This window comes from Hemitrygon akajei, chromosome 12, assembly GCF_048418815.1.
Source record: "Hemitrygon akajei chromosome 12, sHemAka1.3, whole genome shotgun sequence".
Taxonomy (NCBI): Eukaryota; Metazoa; Chordata; class Chondrichthyes; order Myliobatiformes; family Dasyatidae; genus Hemitrygon; species Hemitrygon akajei.
The window spans coordinates 30,673,596-30,699,743 of record NC_133135.1 but is presented as its reverse complement, the minus strand read 5'-3'; the positions used below and the strand labels follow the sequence as shown (position 1 = coordinate 30,699,743).

At 37.2% G+C, this 26,148-nt stretch overlaps 1 protein-coding gene across 14 annotated transcripts in view; it reads right to left on the bottom strand.

Annotated features, from left to right (window-relative positions):
- The window catches only part of LOC140736838 (receptor-type tyrosine-protein phosphatase F-like), a 344,443-nt gene that overhangs the window by 129,374 nt on the left and 188,921 nt on the right, over positions 1–26,148 (bottom strand). For all 14 annotated transcript variants that reach the window (XM_073062804.1, XM_073062808.1, XM_073062807.1 and 11 more), the window contains 4 exons: positions 15,622–15,891; positions 13,076–13,657; positions 10,847–10,980; positions 9,467–9,611 (listed from right to left, as the gene is read on the bottom strand). In XM_073062804.1, coding sequence (XP_072918905.1) covers positions 9,467–9,611; positions 10,847–10,980; positions 13,076–13,657; positions 15,622–15,891 — 1,131 coding nt within the window. The remainder of the gene's footprint in view (positions 1–9,466; positions 9,612–10,846; positions 10,981–13,075; positions 13,658–15,621; positions 15,892–26,148) is intronic.

The following is a 26,148-nucleotide window of genomic DNA, read 5'->3' as shown; positions in this document are numbered from 1 at the left end:
AATAAAGTATTCTGCTCATTAACTCTCAGAACATTATTTCCTTATATCTCAGTCTGCCAGCAGCTAGACCAAGGATTCTGTTTTGTTTTCAAGAGAGTAAACTAGTTCCCAACACAACTACATTCCTTCACCTTTGTAAACTTGTTCTCAAATGAACATCGTCTCCTTTAACTTTCTACAGATAAGGATGTTAATATGGGGTCCCTATCAAACCCTCTCCCTTTCTATTGTCCAGGCCATAACCGTATTTGTTACGTGTATTCAAGTATTTGTTTTTACAGGATTGTGCAAAAGACTGAGGCACATATATTTTTGCACACTACTGTCTATTATATGTCTTTCCAGTTACCAAATAACACAATGCTACTGCACTATTATTGCAAATGCTCCTAGTTTTTTTAACAGCAAATATACAGTAACTAAAGGAAAAGCAAATTTTTCCCATAAGAATCCAAAGCAGGAGACCGAAATCCAGAATTACCCAGTTTTGGCAAATTTGCTAGACTAACTGGAAAAAAGAAGAGGATGATGTAGCATCATACAGATGTCACTCCACTCTTCAAGAGGGAGAGAAGCAGCAGAAAGGAAATCATAGATAGGACAGTTAGTCTGACCTCCAGTTGGGAAGATGTTAAAGTCAATTGTTAAGGATGTCACTTTAGGGTACTTGGTGGCACATGATAAAATAGGCTGTAGTCAGCATGGTTTACTTAAGGGAAAATCTTGCCTGACAAATCTGTTGGAATTCTTTGAAGAAGTAACAAGCAGGATAGACAAAGGAGAATTGGTTGATATTGTGTACTTGGTTTTTAAGAAAGCCTTTGACAAGGTGCCACACGAGTCTGCAGAACAAGCTACGAGCCCATGGCATTACAGGAACAATTCTAGCATGGATAAAGCAGTGGCTGATTAGAAGGAGGCAAAGAGTAGAACTAAATGGGAGCCATTTTTATGGTTGGCTGCTGGTGACTAGTAGTATTCCAGAGGGGGCTGCGTTGGGACCAATTCTTTTGATGTTATATGCTAATGATTTGGATGATTGACTTGATAGCTTTGTTGCAAAGTTTGCAGATGGTATGAAGGTAAGTGGAGGGGTAGGTAGTTTTGAAGAAGTAGAGAGGCTACAGAAGAACGGAGACAGATTAGGAGAATGGGCAAAGAAGTGGCAGATGGAATACAGTGCCAGGAAGAGTATGGTCATGGATTTAGGGAGAAAAATGAAAGGGCTGACTATTTTCTAAATGGAAAGAACATGCACAAAATCTGAAGCACAAAGGGATTTGGGAGTCTTTCTGTAAGATTCCCAAAAGGTTAATTTCCAGGTTGAGTCTGCGGTGAGGAAGGCAAATGTGATCTTAGCATTCATTTTTTGAGGACTAGAATATAAAAGCAATGATGTAACGGAAAGCACTGGTGAGGGCTCACTTGGAGTATTGTGTAAAGTTTGGGGCTCCTTATCTTAGAATGGATGTGCTGAAACTGGTGAGGGTTCAAGAGAGGTTCATAAAAGCGTTTGATGGCTCTGGGCCTGTATTCACTGGAATTTGGATGAATGATGGGTAACCTAATTGCACCTATTGAATGGTGAAAAACCTTAGTAGAGTGGATGTGGAGAGGATGTTTCCTATGATGGGAGTGTTTAAGAATGATAGATTCTTGATTGGTCAGGGCATGAAGAGATACAGGGAGAAGGTAGGAAACTAGGGTTGAGGGGGAAAATGATTCAGCCATGATGAAATAATGGGGTAGACTCGAAGGGTCAAGATGGCCTAATTCTGCTCTTATATCTTATGGTCTTATACCTTTATTCGACAATTCTATTAAACTCATGTTCACATGTTATCATATCAAATCTTCAGGTCAGTGATCTCTAGGTTAAGAAGTACAAAGTATAAATTAATTTTGATATGATAACAGGTGACATGTTTAATAGATTTGTAGAATAAAAGCAGATATTGACTAATGTGATAATATCCGATTGATGTAAAAAAAAATTGTTTGAGATTAGCAAGAGGTGGAAGAGGTGTATAGGATGATGACAATTGTGTTACAATCAGATCAGTCATGACTAAATGACTTCCTAATTTGCACATTTGTGTGTCCATTTCCAATTAAAAATCGAATGTAAATGCTGGAAAACTGAAATAATTAAAAATACTGGAAATGCATTGCTGAGGAAAGAGTCAACCTTTCAGATTACATATCTTACATCACCCTGTTTCATTTTTCACTGATGCTATCTGAATTGCTGAATGTTTCCCATAGATTCTGCTTCATTTCCTGCTAAAATCCATTTATTCAGCTTAGTACTATAACCTCTAGTTCCCTTACTTTACAAGAATTTGTCAATCTCAATTCTGAAATTGACCTGGGCTCATAACCCTTTTATGGTAAGTGAATTAGAGTTTTCCAATTATTCTTGCGTGAAATACCTGATATGAAACCTGAACAGCTGAGCTCCAATTTTAAGTTCTGATCTTGCTTGTTGAGCATCACAGCAGCTACAACTTCTGTTTATACGTCTTTAGGAAGGCCACTCTTCAAAGGGATAGAATGGCATTCCTCTGGGTAACACTAATTAGCAAACATGACACTATGTTCCAGTACTTCAGAGATTTCCTACGTGTATTTTTTAACTCAAAATCATGAGATTGAATAAATTATTTATGCATATTACAAAATAGTATCACTAGACTGAACAAAATACCTCTTAGTTAATACTAACGATAGCTCAATTTGTAATTTCTAGTAAGTGTTTCAAACTTTCGATGAGATCGTAGATTCTTATTCTGAACAAAAGCATCTGCCCAAAAGGAAGCAATCCCAATCTAAATTACTTCCAAGTAACACATTACACTTTACAACTTCACTTCAAAAAGTATTAACATTAAAAATGCTGTCCTTCTATTTTAGACACCCACATATCATATTACATACTCAAATCAACATACATAGAATTTGCCAGAATTGATGAGCACCTGTTTAAATACTTCCCTATTAGCAGGCTTATGCTGGATAATTAAAAATAATATAAATTCCATTTCAATAACTGCAGAAGATTCTTTATACAATGGCTTACACAATATAAAATATAACTTGCTACTAAGAGAAACTGGAGCGTACAAGTGGCAGTGACGCAGCATTCCTGGAAGAGCTCAATGCCTTTTTATGAAGGATTTGATAGGGAGAACCATCACACACACACATGATCTGCCACATTTCCAGATGACCCTGTAAATCTCAGTCTCTAAGGCTAACATTCAGGCGTCCTTCAAGTGGAGGGATTCATGAAAGATGCCTGGTGCAGATGGCATACCTGGCCAAACACTAAAGATCTGTGAGGCACAACTGGTTGGAGTATTTATGGACATATTCAACTTCTCGCTTCTGCGATTTGATGCTTCCATCGGCTCCACAATGGCACCTAACGTACTGAAGCCTAAGAAGATTGTGATGACCTCCCTCAATTACTACCATCTGGCAGCACTTACATCAAGCCTAATGAAGTGCTTTGAGAGGTTGATTATGGTGTGAATCAGCTCCTGCCTCAGACGTGAGTCTGACCTCAGTATCAAAGGATAATCCTTGTATCAAAAGGACAGGCAGGAAGGCATACGCAATGGTGTGGCTCTGTTGGCAAGGGTTGGAATTACATTTTTAGAAAGAGATGACATGGGGTCAGAGAATGTTGAATCGTTGTGGGCAGAGTTAAGAAACTGCAAGGGCGAAAAAAAACACATTATGGGAATCATATATAGGCCTCCAAATAGTAGCCAAGATGTGGGGTTGAGATTGTAAAGGGAGCTGGAAAAGGCATGTAATAAGGATAACAACACAATTGTAATGGGGGACTTCATTATGTAAGGGGATTGGGAAAATCAGGATGGTGTCAGATATCAAGAAAGTGAACTTACTGACTGCCTATGAGATGGTTTTTTAGAGCATCTCGTACTTGAGCCTACTAGGGAAAAGGCCAACTTAGTTGTTAGTTCTTAGCTGGGTTGTGTAATAACCCATATCTTATCAGGAAGCTTAATATAAAGGAACCCTTAGGAGGCAGTGATCATTATATGATTGAATTCATACTGCAATCTGAGAGGAAGAGGAAGAAGTCACATATATCAGTATTGCAATGGAATAAAGGGAATTACAGAGGCATGAGAGAGGAGCTTACCCAGGTGGATTGGAGGAGGATACTGGCAGGGATGATGGCAGAACAGAGATGGCTGAAGTTTCTGGGAATAGTTCACAAGGCGCAGGATAGATATGTCCCACAGAAGTAGTAGTTCTCAAATGGCAGGGGTAGGCAACTGTGGCTGACAAGGGAAATTAAGGACTGCATAAAAGCCAAGGAAAGGGCATATAAGGTAGCAAAAGTGATTGGCAAGTTGGATGATCAGGAAACTTTTAAAATCCAACAAAAGGCAACTAAAAAAGCTATAAGAAGGGAAAAGATGAAATATGAAGGCAAACTAACCAATAATATAAAGCAGGATACTAAAGGTGTTTTTAATAATACAAAGAGTAAAAGGGAAGTGATAGTTGATATTGGATCACTAGAAAATGATGCTGGTGAGGTAGTAATGAGGGACAAAGAAATGGCAGATGAACTTAATAAGTACTTTGCATCAGTCTTCACTGTGGAAGACACTAGCAGTGTGCCAGAAGTCTGTGAGTGTCAGGGAGCAAGTGTCAGTGCCATTGCTATTGCAAAGGAAAAAGTGCTAGGCAAACTTAAAGGTCTTAAGGTAGATAAGTCACCTGGACCAGATGGACTATATTTCAGAATCCTGAGAGGTTGCTGAAGAAATAACAGATGCATTGGTCATGATCTTTCAAGAATCACTTGACTCTGGCGTGGTCCCGGAGGATTGAAAGATTTCAAATGTCACTCCACTCTAAGGAAGGAAGGAATGCAAAAGACGAGATAATAGGCCAGTTAGCCTCACCTTATAGGTTGGGAAAATGATGGAGTCTATTATTAAGGATGAGGTCTTGGGGTACTCAGGGTACTTGGAGACTATTGATAAAATTAGTCAAGTCAGCATTGTTTCTGTAAAGGGAAATCTTGTCTGATGAATCTGTTACATTCTTCGAGGAAGTAACAAGCAGGGTGGACAAAGGAGAGGCAGTGGATGACACTTACTTGGGATTTTCAGGGGCGTTTGATAAGGTGCCATACATGAGGCTGCTTAACAAGATAAAATCCTATGGCATCACAGAAAAGACACTGGCATAGATAAAGGAATGGCTGACAGGCAGGATTTAGATAATGAATTTGATGGCTTTGTGGTAAAGTTTGCACATGATACAAAGATAGGTGGAGGGGTAGGTGGTGCTGAGGAAGCAATGCGATTGCAGCAGGACTTGGACAAATTGGAAGAATGGGTGAAAAAGTGACAGATGGAATACAGTGTTGGGAAATGTATGATCATGTATTTTGGTAAAAGAAACAAAAGTGTAGACTATTATCTAAATGGGGAGAAAATTCACAAGTCAGAGGTGCAGAAGGACTTAGGAGTCCTCATGCTAGACTCCCAGAAGCTTAACTTACAAGTTGAACCTATGGTAAAGAAAGCAAATGCAATATTATTATTTATTTTAAGAGGAATAGAATGTAAAAGCAAGGAGATAATGCTGAACCTTTATAAGACACTAGTCAGGCCACACTTAGAGTACTGTCAACAGTTTTGGGCCCCATATCTCAAAAAAGATGTGTTCTTATTGGACAGAGTCCAGAGGAGATTCATGAGGATGATTCCAGGAATGAAGGATTAACATACGAGGAGCATTCAGTCTGTACTCACTGGAATTTAGAAGAATGCGTGGGGATCTCAACGAAACTCACCGAATGTTGAAAGAAGTAGATAACGTGGATGTGGAGAGGATGTTTCCCATGGTGGATGTACTTAGAACTAGAGGGCACAGCTTCAAAATTGAGAGGTTATTCTTAGAACAGAGGTAAGGAAGAATTTTTTTTTAGCCAAAGAGTAGTGAATTTGTGGAATGCTCTGCCACAGACTGTGGTGGCGGCCAAGTCCATAGGTACATTTAAAGCGGACGTTAATAGTTTCCTGATTGGTCAGGGCATCAAAGGATATGACGAGAAGGCAGGTGTATGGGGTTCAGTGGGATGTGGAGTCAGCCATGATGGAATGGCAGAGCAGAATCGATGGGCTGAGTGGCCTAAATCTGTCCCTATGTCTTATGGAATCAGAATAAGGTTTAATATCACCGGCAATTGTCATGAAATTCATTAACTTTACTGCAGCAGTACAATGAAATACAGGATAAATAAATAGAGAAAAAACATAATTACAGTAAGCATATATACATCTTTTAAACAGTTAAAATTAGTGCAAAAAAAACTTTAAAAAGTAGTTCATGGATTCAATGTCCATTTAGAAGTTGGATGGCAGAGAAGCTACAATCTGTATCCACTCCATTTTGCCTACTGACAACAGGTCAACAGCAAATGTAGTTTCTCTGGTTCCTCACTCTGCTCCGAACCATACGGAACTCGTAACTCAGAATGCTGCTCATTGACTATAGCTCAGCGGTCTGCACAATTATCCCATCAAACCTCATCAGGACCTGGGCCTCTGTATCTCCCCCTGTAACTGGATAGTCAACTACCTCTTTGTCAGACCTGGTCAGTGGGGATTGGTAAAAACATCTCCTCACTGAGCATAAACACTAGTGTACTTCACGGCTGCATGCTTAGCCCCTTGCCCTACTCTCTATGCACACGACTGTGGCTAACCAACTCCAATATCAACTTCAGATTCACCATCAACACTACTGTTGTTCAACAAATGACAGGTGGCAACGGGTCACCTACCAGGGATAGACAGGTCACCAGGCTGAGTGATGCCACAAAAACAACCTTTTGCTCAACTTCAGTGAAACTAGAACTGATTGTTGACTTTTGTAAGGTGAAGAAAAACATGCACCAGTCTACAATGTGGGATCAGTGGTGGAGTCAGCGACTTTAAATTCCTGAATGTTAATGTATCAAGTAAAGGAGCTGGAGCTAGCACATAGATGTAATCATAAGGAACGTTACCAGCATTTTCACTTTCTTTAGAGGTTCAGGTTATCATCGAACACTAACAAATTTCTACACATGTATTGTTGAAAATATCGTGACTAGTTGTATCGTGGTCTGGTATGGCAGCTTCAAAGCACAGAAACATATGAAGCTGCAGAGAGTGGTAGACCCTGCCCAATACATCACAGGAGGCACTGCTCAGAAAAGGCGATATCTATCGTGAAAGATCCCACCAGCTGGCCCATGCCATCTTTTTGCAGCTACCATCAAACAGGAGGTACAGAAGCCTGAAGACCTATATCACGAGGTTCAATAAAAGTTATTTTCCTTTAAACATTTCGTTCTTGAACCACCTCGCAAAACCCTAATCCTGAGTCTATCAACATTATACTACTCCGACCACCTTGTTGGTGTTGTGTTTTCTTTTAAAATTGTGTATAATTTATGATTAATTTATGTTTTTCTTGTGAATGTTGCTTATATGATCCTACATGCCTGTGGCTGCTAAAAGTAACATTTTCATTGCACCTGTACGTGCATATGACAATAAACTCAACTTCTGCATTTTCAGCTGTTCAACCTTCTTAAATGCTAGCTGTGTCTCATATTTCTCTCTAAGTTGTGGGTTTAAGTCCGATTCCAGATACGTGAACAAAAAACTCTACATTAGTGTTCCAAAATTTGGAGGAGATGTTACACAAAGCCCTGGTCTGGTACATCAATTGAAAATTAAAAATTATAAAAGAGCAGAGTTCACCAGCAGTGTTTTGGCCAATATCCCTCAATCAACATAAGTGACATTGATGACTTGGACTTTATCATATTTTTGCTTTTGAAAACTTGTGCAGTAACTGGCTGTTGCATTTTTCATTTGTATTTCATCATTGGCTGTTAAGCATTTTGGAGCAACTTAAAATCATGAAAGGCACATTAGATAGATAGATAGATAGATACTTTATTCATCCCCATGGGGAAATTCAACTTTTTTCCAATGTCCCATACACTTGTTGTAGCAAAACTAATTACATACAATACTTAACTCAGTAAAAAAATATGATATGCATCTAAATCACTATCTCAAAAAGCATTAATAATAGCTTTTAAAAAGTTCTTAAGTCCTGGCGGTTGAATTGTAAAGCCTAATGGCATTGGGGAGTATTGACCTCTTCATCCTGTCTGAGGAGCATTGCATCGATAGTAACCTGTCGCTGAAACTGCTTCTCTGTCTCTGGATGGTGCTATGTAGAGGATGTTCAGAGTTTTCCATAATTGACCGTAGCCTACTCAGCGCCCTTCGCTCAGCTACCGATGTTAAACTCTCCAGTACTTTGCCCACGACAGAGCCCGCCTTCCTTACCAGCTTATTAAGACGTGAGGCGTCCCTCTTCTTAATGCTTCCTCCCCAACACGCCACTACAAAGAAGAGGGCGCTCTCCACAACTGACCTATAGAACATCTTCAGCATCTCACTACAGACATTGAATGACGCCAACCTTCTAAGGAAGTACAGTCGCCTCTGTGCCTTCCTGCACAAGGCATCTGTGTTGGCAGTCCAGTCTAGCTTCTCGTCTAACTGTACTCCCAGATACTTGTAGGTCTTAACCTGCTCCACACATTCTCCATTAATGATCACTGGCTCCATATGAGGCCTAGATCTCCTAAAGTCCACCACCATTACAAACTCAAAAGTATTTTGCAAACTACAAAATGCACTCATCTATGGAGAAGCAGCATTTTAATGAAGCTTATTATTCATTGTTTTTGAACTAAGAAAGATAGTTGCTTATTCCTTAATACTAATGTGCAGCTAAGGCAATCATTTTTCATGTTCTTTGCTGTATTTCTTCTACACAAAAACATATTATTAACAAAACACAAAATGCAAATGTCACATAAAAATGTACATAATCTGTAAATCCAAGCAATGTTTTGCAGAAATTACTTGTTTCACTGTCTTCTATATCCATACTCCTAATGTTTATATTGCAGCTACAGCTTACTGTCAAGGCAGATAAGCTCTCCCAAAATTGTTAGATTACTTTGAAAGCCAAACTCACATGATAAAGCCTTATTGTACACAATAAAACCAGCTGGTTTGGAATGCATCTTACTTAACAAATGAGTTTTAGAATGAATAAACATGTTATACAAAGCACTGAACTTGTTTTCAAAGGGATATGTTTCTATTGCAATGAAGTAGTTATCTGCAATAAGATTTTTCATTAATTATTATGATAAAGATATACAGATTAATTATGTTCTATTTATGGACTATTCTATAGAACGAAGGGTGCAATTCAGTTGAATAAACAAACACAGCTATACCATCAGCTAAACTTGTCTACCATTTTGGCCATGTTGCCTAGATTTCTATTAGCAATAGGCACAGACAAAAACAGAGAACTTAAAACTTACTGGATTGCATAGTCTTTGCAGGAATTATTTGTGTGAATGCTCCTAAACCATGCTCTGAGCGAGCTGCTAAACGGAAGTAGTAGGTTTTATCTGGCTTCAGTCCTTCCACAGTGTATGAAGATTTAGGGTCAAAGATTACATGTTCCTGCAAGGAAAATTCAGTGAGTCTTGAAAACATTAACTGTTTTTCTCTGTATTTTTCTTTGAACACTACCTATGTTGTACACTGTAAAGTATACGGCACAAGTAACAATTTGAGCTACATTAGATGCAGAGAATGAGAAGAATTTACATAATACAACAATTTATATTGTTATTTACATAAATTACACGGCACCAAATTTAAATTCCTTAATCTTGGAAAAGAAGTAAATAAATGCCAAATCTAATGCAAGAGAAGTATGTAGTTATAAGGATCTATAAAAGATTAAAAGACAAAAGATTAGTATCAAAACAAAGTGAATTGCGTCGTTTGTGTCAAATCAAATCAGTGAGGATGTGCTGGGTAGCCTGCAAATATTGTCGCGCTTTTTGCCCACAATCTACTACCCTTACTAATACATCTTTAGAACGTCGAGGAAACCAGAGTACCTCAAGGAAACCCATGTGGTCATGTGGAGAATGTATAATTCCTTACAATAGCACTGAGAATTGAATCCCAACTGGGAACTGCTAGCGCTGCAAAGCAATGCACTAACTTCTATGCTACCACACTGCCCCAAATTCATAGTTATTTACACAGTACAGTACTTGACACCTGCTATTGTAATTTCTTTGTTCTGCACTGTTAACTCTAAAACGTAAAATCTACTAAAAACATTTTTGAAGTTCAAATGCACATCCATTAAACTTGCTTTGGTTGACACATCCAATACTCCACTTCCCAGTTATTTCAGTCTTTTAACTGTCCTCACTTCTTAACAGCCTTTTAAAAAAACACTTAAAGTTTCTTAGTACCAATTTATAATTTCATGACTGCAGGACCTTTTAAGATAAAGAAATGCTTGTTGTTTTCCAGACATTTTTAAACTTAGTGATGTGAGCTTACAAAAAAAATATTTAAAACTATGTCATACTCCTGCCCCTGCTTCATTTGCACTTACAAGTTCACATCTCAGTCTCCACTGAAGTATATAATTGGGTGCCAATGTGCAAGGTACAATTTGTTTTATCATGCACAGAGAAACACATAGTTCTAACACCAAACCAAAGCCCCCTACTATTATCTGGCATATATTGATTTCATTAAACTTCCATCTCTAAATTACACTGGAATTGCTAGTAAAGCCATAATCATTAAAGCCTTTGCACTGACTAACTCTGAGAACACTGCATCTTCCTTTCTATTTTCAGCTCCAAGAGATGTGGACACCATCATACCTCTTTGCCATCAATCTCCTCAGAATACATCAGTTCATATTTGAGTATTTTCTCTTGTTGACGCAACACCCAGGAAAGCACAATGCTGGTATCAGACTCTGCCTCAGCTTGGAACTCAGCAGGCTGAGCAGGAACTGTAGAAGAATAATGTTCAAAGTAAAGAGAACAATTAACATTCAACCCAAGTATATTCCTTTCAGACATACAACTTTACACATTAATTTTCTTGAATTTACCATGTAATCAGCATAAACTTCAAACAAACAGTCCTTTATTAAATTATTTCAATTACCTTATTTTATTAACTATTATTTTCAATACAGGAACTTATGCTGTGTTGACTACTGTAATTATTTGAACATGGAAGAAAAATCTGCTGGCTCATAAGCAATTAACTGGGCAGTTACTTGGGACAGTTGAGAACCGGTTGAAATCTTGTCTTCGTCCACTAATTCCACTTTGGGACACTTGCACTGTGCTTTAGTACTCCTCATGAAATTCAACGAGCAGTGTAAACTAATCAAAATTTCCAGCTGTTAAGCTGAGAAATCTGCCCATTGAATCAGTGACAGGATAGCCTGGAATAAGTAGTGGGGTCCAATTGAAATTCGTGGGAAGAAACAACTGTCATACTTCAGTAAATAGACTTTCATACAGTACTCAATTATTTGCATGTTCTTCATTGATGTTCACATTCAGTGTCAGTGACAGTTTTGACAGCATGCTTTCTGACTGTCAAAGTCATTCTGGGAGTGCAAGGCCTTGTTGATCCAGTGAAAGTTGACCACCTGAACGACCACACCAATGCTGGAAGAAACAGATAGCTACCTATTTTCTTCACTGACACTGTATGACCCAGGCAATGTTCTTTTGTTAGGATATCTGAAGCTTCATAGAAGCAATGAAAGCAGATATCACTTCTGGTAAATACAAAAATCACATTTTAACAAGTTTAGCCATGCAAATCTGCATGCCTACTGCTACTACACAGCATATTTTTTGTGCAATGCCCATGTTACTTCACCTTTAAACAAGATGTTCCATATTCTTTCTTTTTTTTAAAAAAAAAATCGAGCCATAAATGCTGGAACAAATGTTTGAGCATAGACAGCAAATATTCGTAGACATTTTTGGTTTGGAAAATTCACAATGAAATTTAATCGTGTTCTCAGATAATAATTGAACATGATCTTCCAGTTGTCACTGGCTAGCTTTAAGTAATGGGAATGTCTCAAAGTACATTATACAGAAGCCAATGGACATACTGTACGAGGAAAAGTATTAACTTAATGACCATACATGAGATCACCTGTTTTACCTAGTCAGTAGCACTCTTCTTTCTGGGGAAAACACATGGCTGTGATTACAATATATGTGTGATATAAAAAATAAAAACAATTTTGCCCAATATAAACCAGATGATCCCGGCTGGGTGGCAAAATGAAAGCTATAGCTGCACTCAATATTGTTTGATTGACAGCTGTTGTGAAATACAAGTTTTTAGTTCACTGGCTGTGGATATCACTTAGTGCCCAACATTAATTATTTGTGAATTAAGTGGTTTACTAGCCATTTTAGCTGAAAAATAATCACCAACACTGTGGCTCTGGAGAGCAGCAGATTTCCTAATGAGAGACGCTGATAAACTGGATGTGTTTTTTTTAAATGACAATCTAGCAGTATCACAATAATTGACGTCAGGTTTTAATCTCCAAATTTATTTAATTACTTGAGTTTAAATTCTCCATCTGTTGTAATGGGATTCAAAGTCATGTCTTTAAATCAATAATCCAAAGTCAATTGATTCTGGTTCAGTAGCTTAACCACAATGCAATTGCACCCTTGAAAATATATTGAAAATGAGTCACCATTCTTTACAAAGGAAACTGCTTAGTCATTTAACTTTATGACAAGAATCTGAGTATTGCACAGTAAAATCTTTCATCCAATCTGATAGTTCTAACAGCAAAATACGTTGGACAATTTGTAGTAATTCAAATGTATACTACTGGAGAGTTACAATTGGTGATTAGATGATTGAAACCAGTTGGCTTGTACACAGCATATAGTGTGTATGCGTGTGCGTGTGTGTAAATGTATAAATTAAACAAGTTACTATCTACTAATGCTACCAAAATATTGCGGTCATGGAGATTAATCGTCATCTATGCATTTAGTTTAAAAGTGAAATTTTTAAATAGCCATTGGTGGAAAAATTATGCGACTTACCTCCTTGTTGGGTTTTAACTTGTATTATATCAGATAGTGGTCCATTCCCCATTGAGGTGAATGCCAGTACCTGAATGCTGTACGTGGTGCCTGTTGTTAAGCCACTGATGGTGGTTAGGTGACTATCATCCAAGTTATGCTTGTTCCACATATTCAAGGACAACTTGGGTTCAGTTGTATAGTAGACCCGATAACCCCGAATCTGCCCATTGGGCTCTTCCGGCTCTTTCCACTGGATTAACATGGTACTGGCACTGAGCATACGTGCCTGAACTTTCAAAGGTGGGCTTGATGGAGCCTGTTCACCTGTCCGGGTTTCAACTATTTCACTAGGAGGTCCTCTGCCAATATTGTTTACTGCAATAATTCGAAATTCATATTCTGAGTATGGGCTCAGACCCCCAATGCTATATCGTGTGGTGGCGACCCCATCCACCTCTTGGAAAGGTCCTGCAGAGGATTTTGGTTTATACTGAATCACATAGAATGGTATCATTTCCATATTTCCTGATTCCCATGTCAGTGTAACACTGGTAGCTGTTGTCTCTGTAACACTTGCCATAGTTGGTGGTTTTGGTAAAGCTAGAATGCACAAACAGTTATATTTAGAAGTTACTTGAAGGTGCAAAATAAACATTTAGATGAGTGAAATAAATAAATGTCACTTTACTAACTCAACATATGGCTAATTACATTTTAAAACTAAATCAGTATCACAATGTAAGAAATCAGAGAGAAAAAGTCTTGAATATGAACTATACCTTAAACTGTACTGAAATAATTGTCTGACAAATTACCACCAACTGTTATGCTTCATTATGTCCGTGATGCAGAGATACAGGCCTTTCAGCCCATTGTCTTTTCTGACCATTGAGGACCCATTTACACTAATCCTATTTTTACTTTCTTCTCATTCCCATTATCTCTTCCCAGATTCTGCCATTCCCTGCACACTAGGGGTAATTTTCAGTGGCCATCTAAGGAAGTGCTTAGGACATAGGAGAAAACTGGAGTAGCCAAAGGAAACCTGTGGTTACAGGAAGAACATGCAAATTCCACAAAGATTGCAAAAAGAGGAGAAGATTGTTGCTAGAGCTTGAGAGGCAACAGCTCAACAAGGTGTGCCACAAGTGCGAACTTACTAATTTTTCTTAGAGAGAAATCCATGCACTGTAAAATGGAACATAGAACCATACAGCACAGGAATAGGCGCTTCAGCCCACAATATTGTGCCAAACCAATTAGAAATCAAATAGCCAACAAAACTAATCTCTTCTGCCTTCACATTGCCCATATTCTTCCATTTTCTTCACATTCATGTGCCTATCTAGACATCTCTTAAAAGTCCTTAATATATCAGCCTTTACCACCACCCAAAGCAGTGAATTCTAGGCACCCACCACTGTGTGTAAAAACTTGCCCCGCACATCTACTTTGAAATTACTTCCTCCCATCTTAAATGCTTACCCTCTGGTATTAGACATTTCAACCCCAGTAAAAAAGCACTGGCTATATACTCTATTCATACCTCTCATAATGTTATAAACTTCTATCAGATCTCCCCTCATCTGCCACCACTCCAGAGAAAACACCGTATCAACTTGTTCAGCTACTTTTGGAGAGCTATGAACTTGGACTCCCCCACCCACCTGCATTTTCATCCAGGTCGTTTATGGTATATACATCATAAACAGCAGAGGTCCCAGTACAGATCCCTGCAGAACATCACTAATGACAGATCTCCAGCTAGAGAAAGTCCCTTCGACCAGTACCCTCTGTCTTCTATGAAGAAACCAGCTCTGAATCTGAATGGAAAACTCACTATGGATCCCAAGCGTCCTAATCTCCTGGATGAGCCTCCCATGAGGCACCTTGTCAAACACCTTACCAAAATTTATGTAGACAACATCTACAGCTCTACCACCCTCATCATCTCATCAAGAAACTGAATCAAGTTAGGAAGATACAACTTGGCCCATACAGAGCCACGCTGTCTCTCCCTAATCAGGCTATGGTTTCCAAATGCTCAGAAATCCTATCACTAAGAATTCTCTCCAGTACTTCCCTACCACTGATGTGAGACTCACTAGCTACAGTTCCCAGGATTATCCCTGGTTGCCTTCTTGAACTAATGCTAGCAGGGAAGTTATTTTATCAAGTAAGATTAAACAAACAGCTGCGGCACATTTCACTTTTAGGTGAAGAAAAGTATAAACCAGAAAGGAAAAGTTAAATAGCACAATTCATCAAATAAGATGTACATCTAATTAATGAAGATCCTCTTGTACAATAAGATGGACTTTTGAGCTCACAGTCTACTGCACTGATCCTGCACTTTATCATTTACCTGCACTGCATTTTTTCAATGGCTTTTACATTATATTATGCTCTGTTATTACTTTACCATATTCTAGTTTAATGCACTGGATTAGGATTTGAACTGTATGAACAGCATGCAAGGCAACTTTTTCACTGTATCTTGGTACATGTAACAATAATAAACCAACAGTAGTGTTGATACTATAGTCATATTTTTATTGATTTACCTTTAACAGTTATTTGTGCTGTTGCCTCAATGACACCCAATGAAGACATGGCAACACAAGTGTAGCTCCCGGATTCCTTGATATTAACCAGTTCCAGAACATTCCGCCCAACAGGCATATCTTCTTCTGGTGTCAATTCCACTGCTCCATTCACCCATTTCACATAGGGCATGGGTGACCCCACAGCTACACAAGTGAGGTTGACGCTGCCTCCTGGCATCACTTCATGGCTAGTGGGTGGGATAGAGAACCGCGGGGGGACACGGCGCACTGAAAAGGAAGATATTTCTGGTAGTAACACAAAATACCAACTCAGAAATATTACTACGCACTGAACACAAGCTCCATCCACCCACCACACCAAAGTTTCTTGGTAAAGACTGGTTGCTCCATTAAGAACATGAACTGCAGTAATAAAAAAGCTTGGAGCTAATGCCTAAATAATACAAGCACCAGGCAAGAATGTTTATAGTATACTGCAAATTAATCCTGTATGAAGAACAGAAAACTTCTACTCCATTTGGCATTTCTAATCGAGCAAAGAAAATATGCACTCCATTTGAATCAAAGGCAGTATTTGTAAATGAAATAATTTGGCTTAGAATGTAAAATTGTTATCATTTATTTAAATGTCTATTTTAATTAAAAAGCAGCACTTGATAATAGTTTTAGTAATTTAAGATGCAACAGATCCTTTGGAAATTTAATGCAGATTTCTGTTTCGGCTGCCTGGGTAGCATGCAGAAATAGCAAATTAATTCATGAGATATTTTGAATTTCTTTATTTTTCAGGTCACCCTGCAGTACATGAAGAGGGAATGAACTAGCAAACAGGAAATACCAGAGTGATCCAGTGATTTGCACTCCAATTTAGCTTCTCTATAGGGATGTATTCTGCTACACTAAGTTTTGTAACTCTCATATCAGCAGTAACAATGAGCCCTACCATGTCATAAGCACAGCAGTATGTTAACTCCTCCTATTAACTTCACCTATAAGTTCTCTAAATAAGCAAAACATTATTAACATGCAATCACAAATGCAATAAGGAATCATTTTTCCAGAATCCAGAACATCTTGGTCCCTGGAGACAGATATCTATACTTGCACTCCTTCTGTATTGTTCTTACAATCAAAATATTTGTGAGGATCCATATACAGTAGAAACAAGAATAACTGCTTAAAATATTGCATGCATTTTTTTCTTTTCAGAACTTAAAATATGGAAAGCTTAAAACTAAAAGATGCATCATTCATTTTTTTTTAAAGGAAAGGTATAATTTCAAGTGTTATTACTGCAGTTTCCAACAAAATATGTTTGTAGTGGGCTAGTAAATTGTACAAAAATGGCAGACTGCAGAACACCACATTTTATTTTCAACTCTTGAAACAAAATTAAATCTGTAAGATATTTGTAAAGGTACAAGCCTGTGCATTACATCAAGTAAATAGTAGGCAAATATGGTGATTTAAAAAAATAATAATTTTGCACCTGAAATATGACTTTGCAGATTTTCCAAAAGAATAAGAACACTATAATTTCATCTGGTAAGAAGTCATTTAAGAGTAATGTAGTGGGGTTGCTCTAACTGACCACCAATCACCCTGTAAATACCAGGCCAAGATAACTGCTTGCCACACTGCTGGACATACTTGGCTTGATTACAGAGATAATCATCACCTAAAATTGGCTTCGTGTGATTAAGTTTCATTCCTAAGTGGTTCTCTCCATGTCTTGGTATAGGGGAAAATAAGGAAAAGAACTGTATCATTGTTGCCTATTCATAAAGCTGTAAGTTGGGATTTAATCACCCATACTAGATCATCTTTCACAAGCTGCAAAGGGAGAAAAATCTTCAAATGTGGTGCACTTGCAACTACCAAATTTGCAAATTGGAATACCTTTGATAACATACTTTCTAAAAATTACAAAACTTCAGGTAAACCATCCTTCATAACACCCAATGTAATAACTAATATACTGCAAGAAAAAATTCATAGCCGGTGGCTTCAATACATTAAAATATTATTTAAATATAGATTCTCCAAGAAAAGTGTTCTTTGGTACACATCAACATCATTTTGCTAGAGTTACAGTGTCATGACGTCGGTCAATAGTAGGGCATTGTCAATAATATTTTATCTGCTTAACACTATAATGACTGGCTTATATTAGCTGCAGTGTTATAGAGCTTGTCTGTTCTTCTCCATACTGACGTTTTGCTCCTGTTACTATTTAATGTGCAAGTAATTACAGAGAATATCCCCGCCATTATTCATGGGAATGGAAATGGTTTCACGTGATGGCGATTTATCAAACTGAACATCTCCAGACTATTAAATGTTGATCACTGCAGTCTTGTTTAACAAAAATGAAACCGCTTTTGGATAATAACTTTAGAATAGATATTGAAAATGGGGAGTTCATTTTCACTGCACCAAAAATTGCAGTGACCAATTTACAAAAGCTTGCCACATAAGCTAAAAATGCAATGTGCTTACATTCAATCATCATGCATCAAGCCAACAGCTCCCATGCAGTTTAATGCAAGAAGTTAAAGAATCAAAATAAAAGGGAACAAAGAGCTAATTCAATGTGGAAATAAATGGTTTGTACGAAATTTCACAGACATGACACATCATGCACTCAAGTATGTCAGAATTTCACAGGGGCATATCTACATTATCAGATGTTTGCAATGGAACCATAAAGCTATAAAGAATAGATGTTAAATATCAGAACTGGGATGGATTCCTGATATCACTGAACAATTTCTTATTTTATACTGCACATTTGCCTGCATTTAGAAAGTTCCAAAAGCGTAGACCAAATGACACTTCAATAAAGATACCATGGAGAATTGGTATATTTTACATGTTTATGCTTAATTGTGCCAGCTTTGTGTCAAAACCATGAACAAACAACATGTCCAAATTCTTATTTCATAATATTCTATTTGTGGAACCAATTGTAGCAACTGGCCTGCTGAGTTCCTCCAGCATTTTGTGTGTGTTAACTGGAAATAATTTGAGTTAATTATATGAATTTCCACCACCAGAACTGAGCAATCAGAACAAACATTATTTAAATGCAGAGAGCCTGGCAATGCAGACTTTATAATGCCTAATTTTATGAACCAGACGGCCCTAAGACAGCAACCAATCTTATCTCTGATCTCTACAAATGTGATTCTACAATTACAATTGGGATGTAGAGGACGATCTACTCATGTTCTACCCAAAATAAATTAAACCAATAGAAACAAAAATATTAACTATTCCTATCTAACAATTTTTAGATAGAATTGAAGCCTCCACTATAACAGAAGCTTCTTATAAAGGCTGCTGCTAAAAATGAGACCATGATACAAAAGATCTGCTGTTAATAAATAAAACTGCCAGTAATAACACAAAAAAAAATAGGCATGGAAAAATGGGCAGCACTAAACAGGCAAAAAATTGCATCAAATAAACTAGTTAACATTCAAAATATTTAATGGATGATGATATCATTACTCTGGACCTGGCACAGAAGTGGAATCTAATCTGGGCAAGATGTCCAACACAACTATAGTCTCGGTGTACTAGTTTAATCTGCTAACAAGCCGCATTTTGTTCAATTTACACAAACTGACAATTCAAATTCAACCTTCTCAATAACATCCATCCCAGTTCCAGTTGAAACCAGGGTTCAACTGATACTGATGTCAGCACTGGGCCAATGCTAGGATATTATCTCATCTTGGCATTCTGTGCATAAGAGTACAGGAGGTACACTATTTTGAAAGTTTTCTAAAATTTTGGGGGGAAATTGCTTAAAATTGTTTGTAAGCATAAATATTTTTAAAACTTGGTTTACAAATGAGATACTTCCAACTATAATTGATAACTTCGTCATCACTAAGCTGTTGAAGCCTTTTATTTTTAATCCTTCGTGTTTGCACTTTCCAACTTCTATTTAACCTTGTCACCTAGCATTGGTAGCAAGAACATTTCTGAATGGAGACTGCAGCATGATGCTTTTATTTGTTAGATGTAACATTTGTTGTTACATAAAGAACAAAATGCAGGCAGAATGTTGGCAGGCAGAACTCCAAATATTTCAAGCAAGAATCTATTATATTAAGCACAAATTCACAGAGGAAAAATAAAGAGGGAGAAAATAATAATTCAACATGCACTGACAGATTCACATAACATTAGCATTGAGCATATATTGATTACTCTGTCACTTTCAAGCTGGTAGCTGATATGTTTAATGGCTTTAAATTAGGCCATTATTGGTTCTATAGAGACCTCAAATGATGCTGTCAGCCAAGAGACAATAAAAAAGTTATGCAAACACTCTTTTAAAAAAGATTGACATCGCTTACACTTGGAATTAGATTTTAAAGTGATGACTAGAAGGGTGGAAAGCACTGATGTAGCCAACAGTGATATGATCCAGTTACAAGTCCAGTTTTTCTCCTTTGTTTTCACTCTCCAATAAGAAAAGGAAAAGGAAAAAAGAAAATCTAAACTACTAAGTATATGTAAACACCTGAATAACTAGGAGAAATGGATGTGCAGAAAAGAACTAAGTTTGAATCTTAGCTAGGGCATATTTATGATGCTCTGAAAATTTTGTTACGATGGGTATTTTCACAACTTTGCAGTCACAGTTTCATTATTTATGAAGATATGAAATAAATGGTGAACGATGAAGCAACAGGGGTTGCCACTTATCTCAAAGATTACTGCCCACAAAGATCAGTAATCACTGTGGTGAGAGGTTCCTCTAAAAAATGTGACTGGCTGAGGTCCTGTAAGCAACATGAAAGACACCAGCTAAATTTAAATCTGTTTTCTTAATACAACAAACTTAGATATTCTGAATACTTATAGTGGTATTGGTTTATTAATCATTCAAAACTCGTTTTACTTTGAGGGATTTTCTTTTAATTCTTTGTGAAAGGCTGCCTGCAAAGCAGTTTGGCAGATGCACAAGGAGATACACCAGTCCTACAAATGCTTACTTTTCTTCTGCATTCTTGGGACGGTTCATATTAAGAGACAGATAGATATGGAGAAAGGGCTCCTCAGATTATTGTTGAAACACAACGGTGACCAATAGGAATACTCGGATGTAGAAAAAGAGCCCATTATCATCATTGTGTGTTACAGAGTTATTACAGAGACAATAAAGAAATGGAAGAAATGGGCCAAAGGTGGGAAGAAAAAATTGCTAGAGATAACAAGATACAACTGGTGTAGTAACTGAGTGGATTGCTAACTGCCAATTAGGAGACAATAAAGAGGCAAATAAGTGCAAAAGAACTTCCAAAAATACAATAAACCAACTTCAGACTTCAGAAAGAATTAATTTATATTATAGGCATGAGAAACTCCACAGAAGCTGGAAATTTACATCACAGAATGTACTTCATGGCACAAGTACTTTCTAGAGGTTCTCAACACTAATCAAGAAAACCTCATTTTTATTGACCAATTCAATTTCCTACAGAAAACATACACAAATAAGCCAAGATCTTTAATACATATGGTTTCGGATTTGATATTTTAAGGCTCAACACTTCACCAAAATTTAAATGATCAAACCATGGTTGCATAATTAAATCAATGAATATTACTTAGAAAGTATGAGTAAAACCACTTTAGGGGACTTTGCATTTTAACCCAATTCTGAGGTCTTTCCAAGCATGTGAAATATCTGTTTGATAAAGAACCTTTTGAAACCAATTAAAATCATAACATTGCCCTGATGTGTATATGTCTGCATTACAAAACCTGAGATGAGGGGAAAAAAAGGAGTTAAACTCCATATGAATCTATAAATTTGCCCCATTTTATACTATTTTAATCTCTATTAGAATATTTCAATCAAATTGCCATAGCATTTCACATTAAGGGAGCTACACAGAAATGATTGATCATTGTTAAAAAAAATTCTGGTGGATAAATGAAATCAGATTCAGAAACTTGTTTATTTGTAAAAAAAACTACAACATATTTTAAATAAAATCTCAGAACTTTTTTTTAAAAAGAAGCCCCAACTGCTTGGTTTAATAAGGATAACATTTCAAATAATAATACTAACCCCACCATTGTAGCTGCTAGAAAACAGCAGGTGGTATACAAGTAAAATCCCCAATCTAGATATAGTGTTATTAGATATTAATGGGAAAATACTGCAGGCGTAGTTTCACAGTTTTTCTCCCCACAAGTATAGCCTGATCTGAATATACCAATACTTTTTTTTACTAAATTTACCAAGGTATGATTATTTCTGCTAGCATCTATATTTACAATTCATATTAACTTTTAATGCTCCAGAATACTAATTTAGGAAGTAGATTTGTTTGTGCTAATAGCAGTTCAATTTTTGAGCAAGCTGATACATGTATGAAATAATAGGATTTGGTATGATGAGAACATGAAATCTGAGCAAAAACATAAGAGCATTTTTAAAAGCTGATTTTCAATCTGGGCTTCGAGGATGACTGCTTCAAAATAATGCTCATGCAGCTACCAACTGTGAAAGAAGCAGAGCGCAAGCAGTTGAGATTCTCCTCATGGCACATTGCAAAGCCAGTGACTAAGAACAGAAATCAACATTATCATGCAGCACACTGACACTTCCATAAGGTTTTAAAGACACTTAAGCAGAAAGTCATTAGATTCCAACAGGTAGGGCTGGGCTGTGACTGGCAAGGAACCAGAAACCCCAGCTCTCCTCTGTCTCACTACAGGACAATCCGTTTGGCGTGGCGTAGATGGATAAGAAGTGAAAGAGACCAACCTTCTCGCTGATCTGAGAGATGAAGGGTTTGATGGTAGAGTGCAATGAGGATGAGGAGGGAATAAAAAGACAAGGAAAAACACAGAGAGTAAAAACAGGCCAGGCTTCATCAATCCTCTCAGCACTGAAAAAACAAGACAAGACAATAGCATGGTGGTTTTCAGCTTCACACACGCATGCACGCACTCACACAGACACACACGCACCCACACAAAAAAGCACAAGATTAATTGTTTTTGAATAATGATATCATGTGTCACACACCTGAAAAAATTACCCAATTCTGTACATGAGGATATTTAACTTTACAATTACATTTGCTGGAAGGGAAAGTAGTTATGAAATACTCAAATAACACACAAATTAATTAATTCTGGGCTGGGAAGTGCCATGTAGACCTCTACAGTTTAAAAATAACATGAGGCAACTACTTCAGCAAATGGGATTTACTTACAGCATATCAGGCAGCACACACACAGATCTTTCCAACTTATAATATTATCCCTTGCTTTAAAAAGTAATAAAAAGTGATCATAAATAAATTTGACAATATTTGTCACTAAATGGCACTATACCTTACAGGCCTTTAATCATGATTGGAATTTCAATTGTACTTGGAAATTTATCAAGTTTTGGCATTTTGACATGTTTCAATTCTCTTTATTTGTTCTGTTTTACTCTGTACTTCACTTCCCAACCTTTCTCTTATTTGCAATACTTTAAAAGGAAAAGAAAGGAACAAAATACAATAATGTTGTCACGAGTGCCCACCAAATTGCCTTTGTGTTCTAGTCAAACAACATGGATCAGAATATTGTTATGTGCAAAGAAATTAGTGATAACACTCACACACAGATGCATACATGCACAAACACGCAGCTGAAGTATCCTGTTCTTTGAAACTGGGTTACCTTAATTGTAGTCAGATGAGTTATATTAAAACTGAAATTTCAAGATAAAGGTTATGACACAGGTCTGTAAGCTTGAAATGGGTGCGAAAACAGGAAAAAATGCAATAAAACAAATATTTCAGTGTTCATTTAACAAGGATGATTCATACTTCATTCAGGACTTGGTTTTAACAGAAACAGAATGGCTGAAATAGCTCAGCATCACTAGTTTAAGTATTCAGGCAATGTTTACAACTGATTTTATTTGCAGATTCAATTATTTCTAAGCATTTTCTCAAAAATAAGACATTACTTATGCCCTTTCAAATTAATGGGAATGCTGCTGAATGTCAATTTTCAGTTCTCCTGGCACCAATGGTATGCCCCATGATTTACAAATTGATCAATTTCAATGAAGATCTAAGAATATAGGTTTTGAAACCTCTTCAAAATGTATTCCCATTGAACTATAAGGTGTGCTTAACAAATTTGATATAATCCAATAATAAATCAACCGTTCTTCATCATTAATTCCCAGGCTTAATGTGAAAGAATCAGAAATATATTAAATAGGAAATCAAATCATCCACAGTGGCTTAACCAGTCAAAAAGACCTAGCCAGTTTTAGTCCATTTCCAGCACTTGGTGTGCAACATTTTAGTTTAAAAGGTGAGTTAAATAATACAAAGATTTCTGCATCTATGACTTCTTCAGCCACTGTATTACGGAAACTAAATATCATCGGGGTTAAAATATTTTCTGCTTCTGTTCATCACACTAAAACGCTTTGTACCTGGTTACTGACTCGGTTAGAGAAATCTTACCTAGTCTCAAGAGAAATCTATTTATCCACTGTTTTGGCAAATCTTCTCAGTTTCCACTGCTATAAAGAAAACCTATTTAACCTTTCATTAGATTTTCTGTTTCATCCGTCCTGCCAAAGTCGATCATTCTCTTCTTTCTCATGCAAAATACTCTTTCTATATTGTGGCAATCAGAGAGTAGTACTCTAGCTGCTGTTTGATCTGCATATCATGCTATTTACTGTATTTACTTTCTACAATTAAATTCATAAATAAAAGCATTCTATATGCCTTCTTACCTGCATCAACCATGTTTCTTGCTGCCTTCAGGAATCTACGGGTATTTCTACATTTAACTTACCTTATTTTTGCCTTGTTTGCTCTTCTCAAATGCATTATCTCACATTTCCCTGGACTGAATCTTTCTTACTATTGTCCTGCACACCTCATCAGCCCACTGATTTCTAGTCCACAGCTTTCTTTCTTACTTAGTGTCAGATGACAGGGAAATTTGCAAATAAACCAATTTGTGTAGCTCTCACAATTTTAAATAAGGATACTTCAGAATTACAAGATGAAAGTCTAGTCTCTTGTTATTTACCAAAATCCCTGGTCAGGACTTCTGCACAATACCAACCCCACAGATCTGACAACCCAGTAGAAGCAAGAAAGGGTGAAAATGAGACAGGGTTATTGTGCCTTTGGATGACCAGGTGATGAGATGCTTTGCTAGTAGATTACCCCTGAAGCCAGGTTGGGTTCATGTGACACTTAAAGATCATTATTTTGAGAGGCTCTTGGGATGTGGTAGTCTATACTTAAGTTGTCCTTATACATCAAATGCAGAGACAGAGCTATGAGAACAGATCAGAATCAGGTTTATTATCACCGGCATGTGACTTGAAATTTGCTGACATTTTTTTTTTTAAAAGTACTGTTCAAGTGGAAATGATAGATGAACAAAATTGGATTAGGAGCAGAATTCTAAAAAAAAGACAAGAAAAAAACAATGCATGAGAAAATCTGTGTGTAACTGACCAAAAACACAGGAGACAGAAGGAAATCAGAGGATCAAGACAGAGGTAGTTAAGCAAATCAACACGTACAACAAGCTGGATGAACTCAGCAGGTCGGGCAGCATCCGTCGAAACGAGCAGTCAACGTTTCGGGTCATTTCCTGATGAAGGGTCTCGGGCCAAAACGTTGACTGCTCATTTCAACGGATGCTGCCCGACCTGCTGAGTTCATCCAATGTATGTGTTGATTTGACCACAGCATCTGCAGTGTACTTTGTGTTAGTTAAGCAAATAGTTGGTGATTTGAAAGTTGCTTATTTGGGTACCACAGCAGGACAAGTGAGAAAAAAGGAATAGCTGAGCAGAACGCAAAGAATGTTGATTCTGAAATGAGAACCTGTAAATTGAAAGTTCCGAAGGAGTTAGTGGGCACATATGTATTGGGACAAGCTATATACAATATAGGGAACCAGACTATGGATCTGAAGAAGTCCATCCAATGGTATCTATATTACACTAAAAGTTAAGCAAGACAGTCCACAATTTCCAATCAAGTCCAATAAAGAAGAAAGAGATATTGATCAGGGTAGCATGGTCAAATGTTTCAATGGCTATAATCAGCATGGGGAGAAGAGATGAGGAGACAAAATCTCAATCCATGGGATGTGCTGGAGTTTATGCTTTTAATGATGTTCTTGTGATGTGGAGAAAGCCAAAGATGAAATTCTGACACAATCGTGATAATCCTGGAAGTTGACTGCTTTGGAAAGCAACAAGATATTCGAAGACTACAGAAAAGACTGAGGGTTTTGAAGTGTGGATAATGACTGTGATTTTGAAAGCAAGGATGGACAGCATCTGGAATCAGGAAAGTTTATAAGCTCAACTGGCATGGGATCAGCATAGCACTGATGTTTATTGCCACTAGCAATGGAAATGTACCATAAACCACCTTTCGATAAGAGAAGCTTTGAAATAGCATGAAGAGAGGTGAGAGATTAGAAAAATAGACTTCTAGG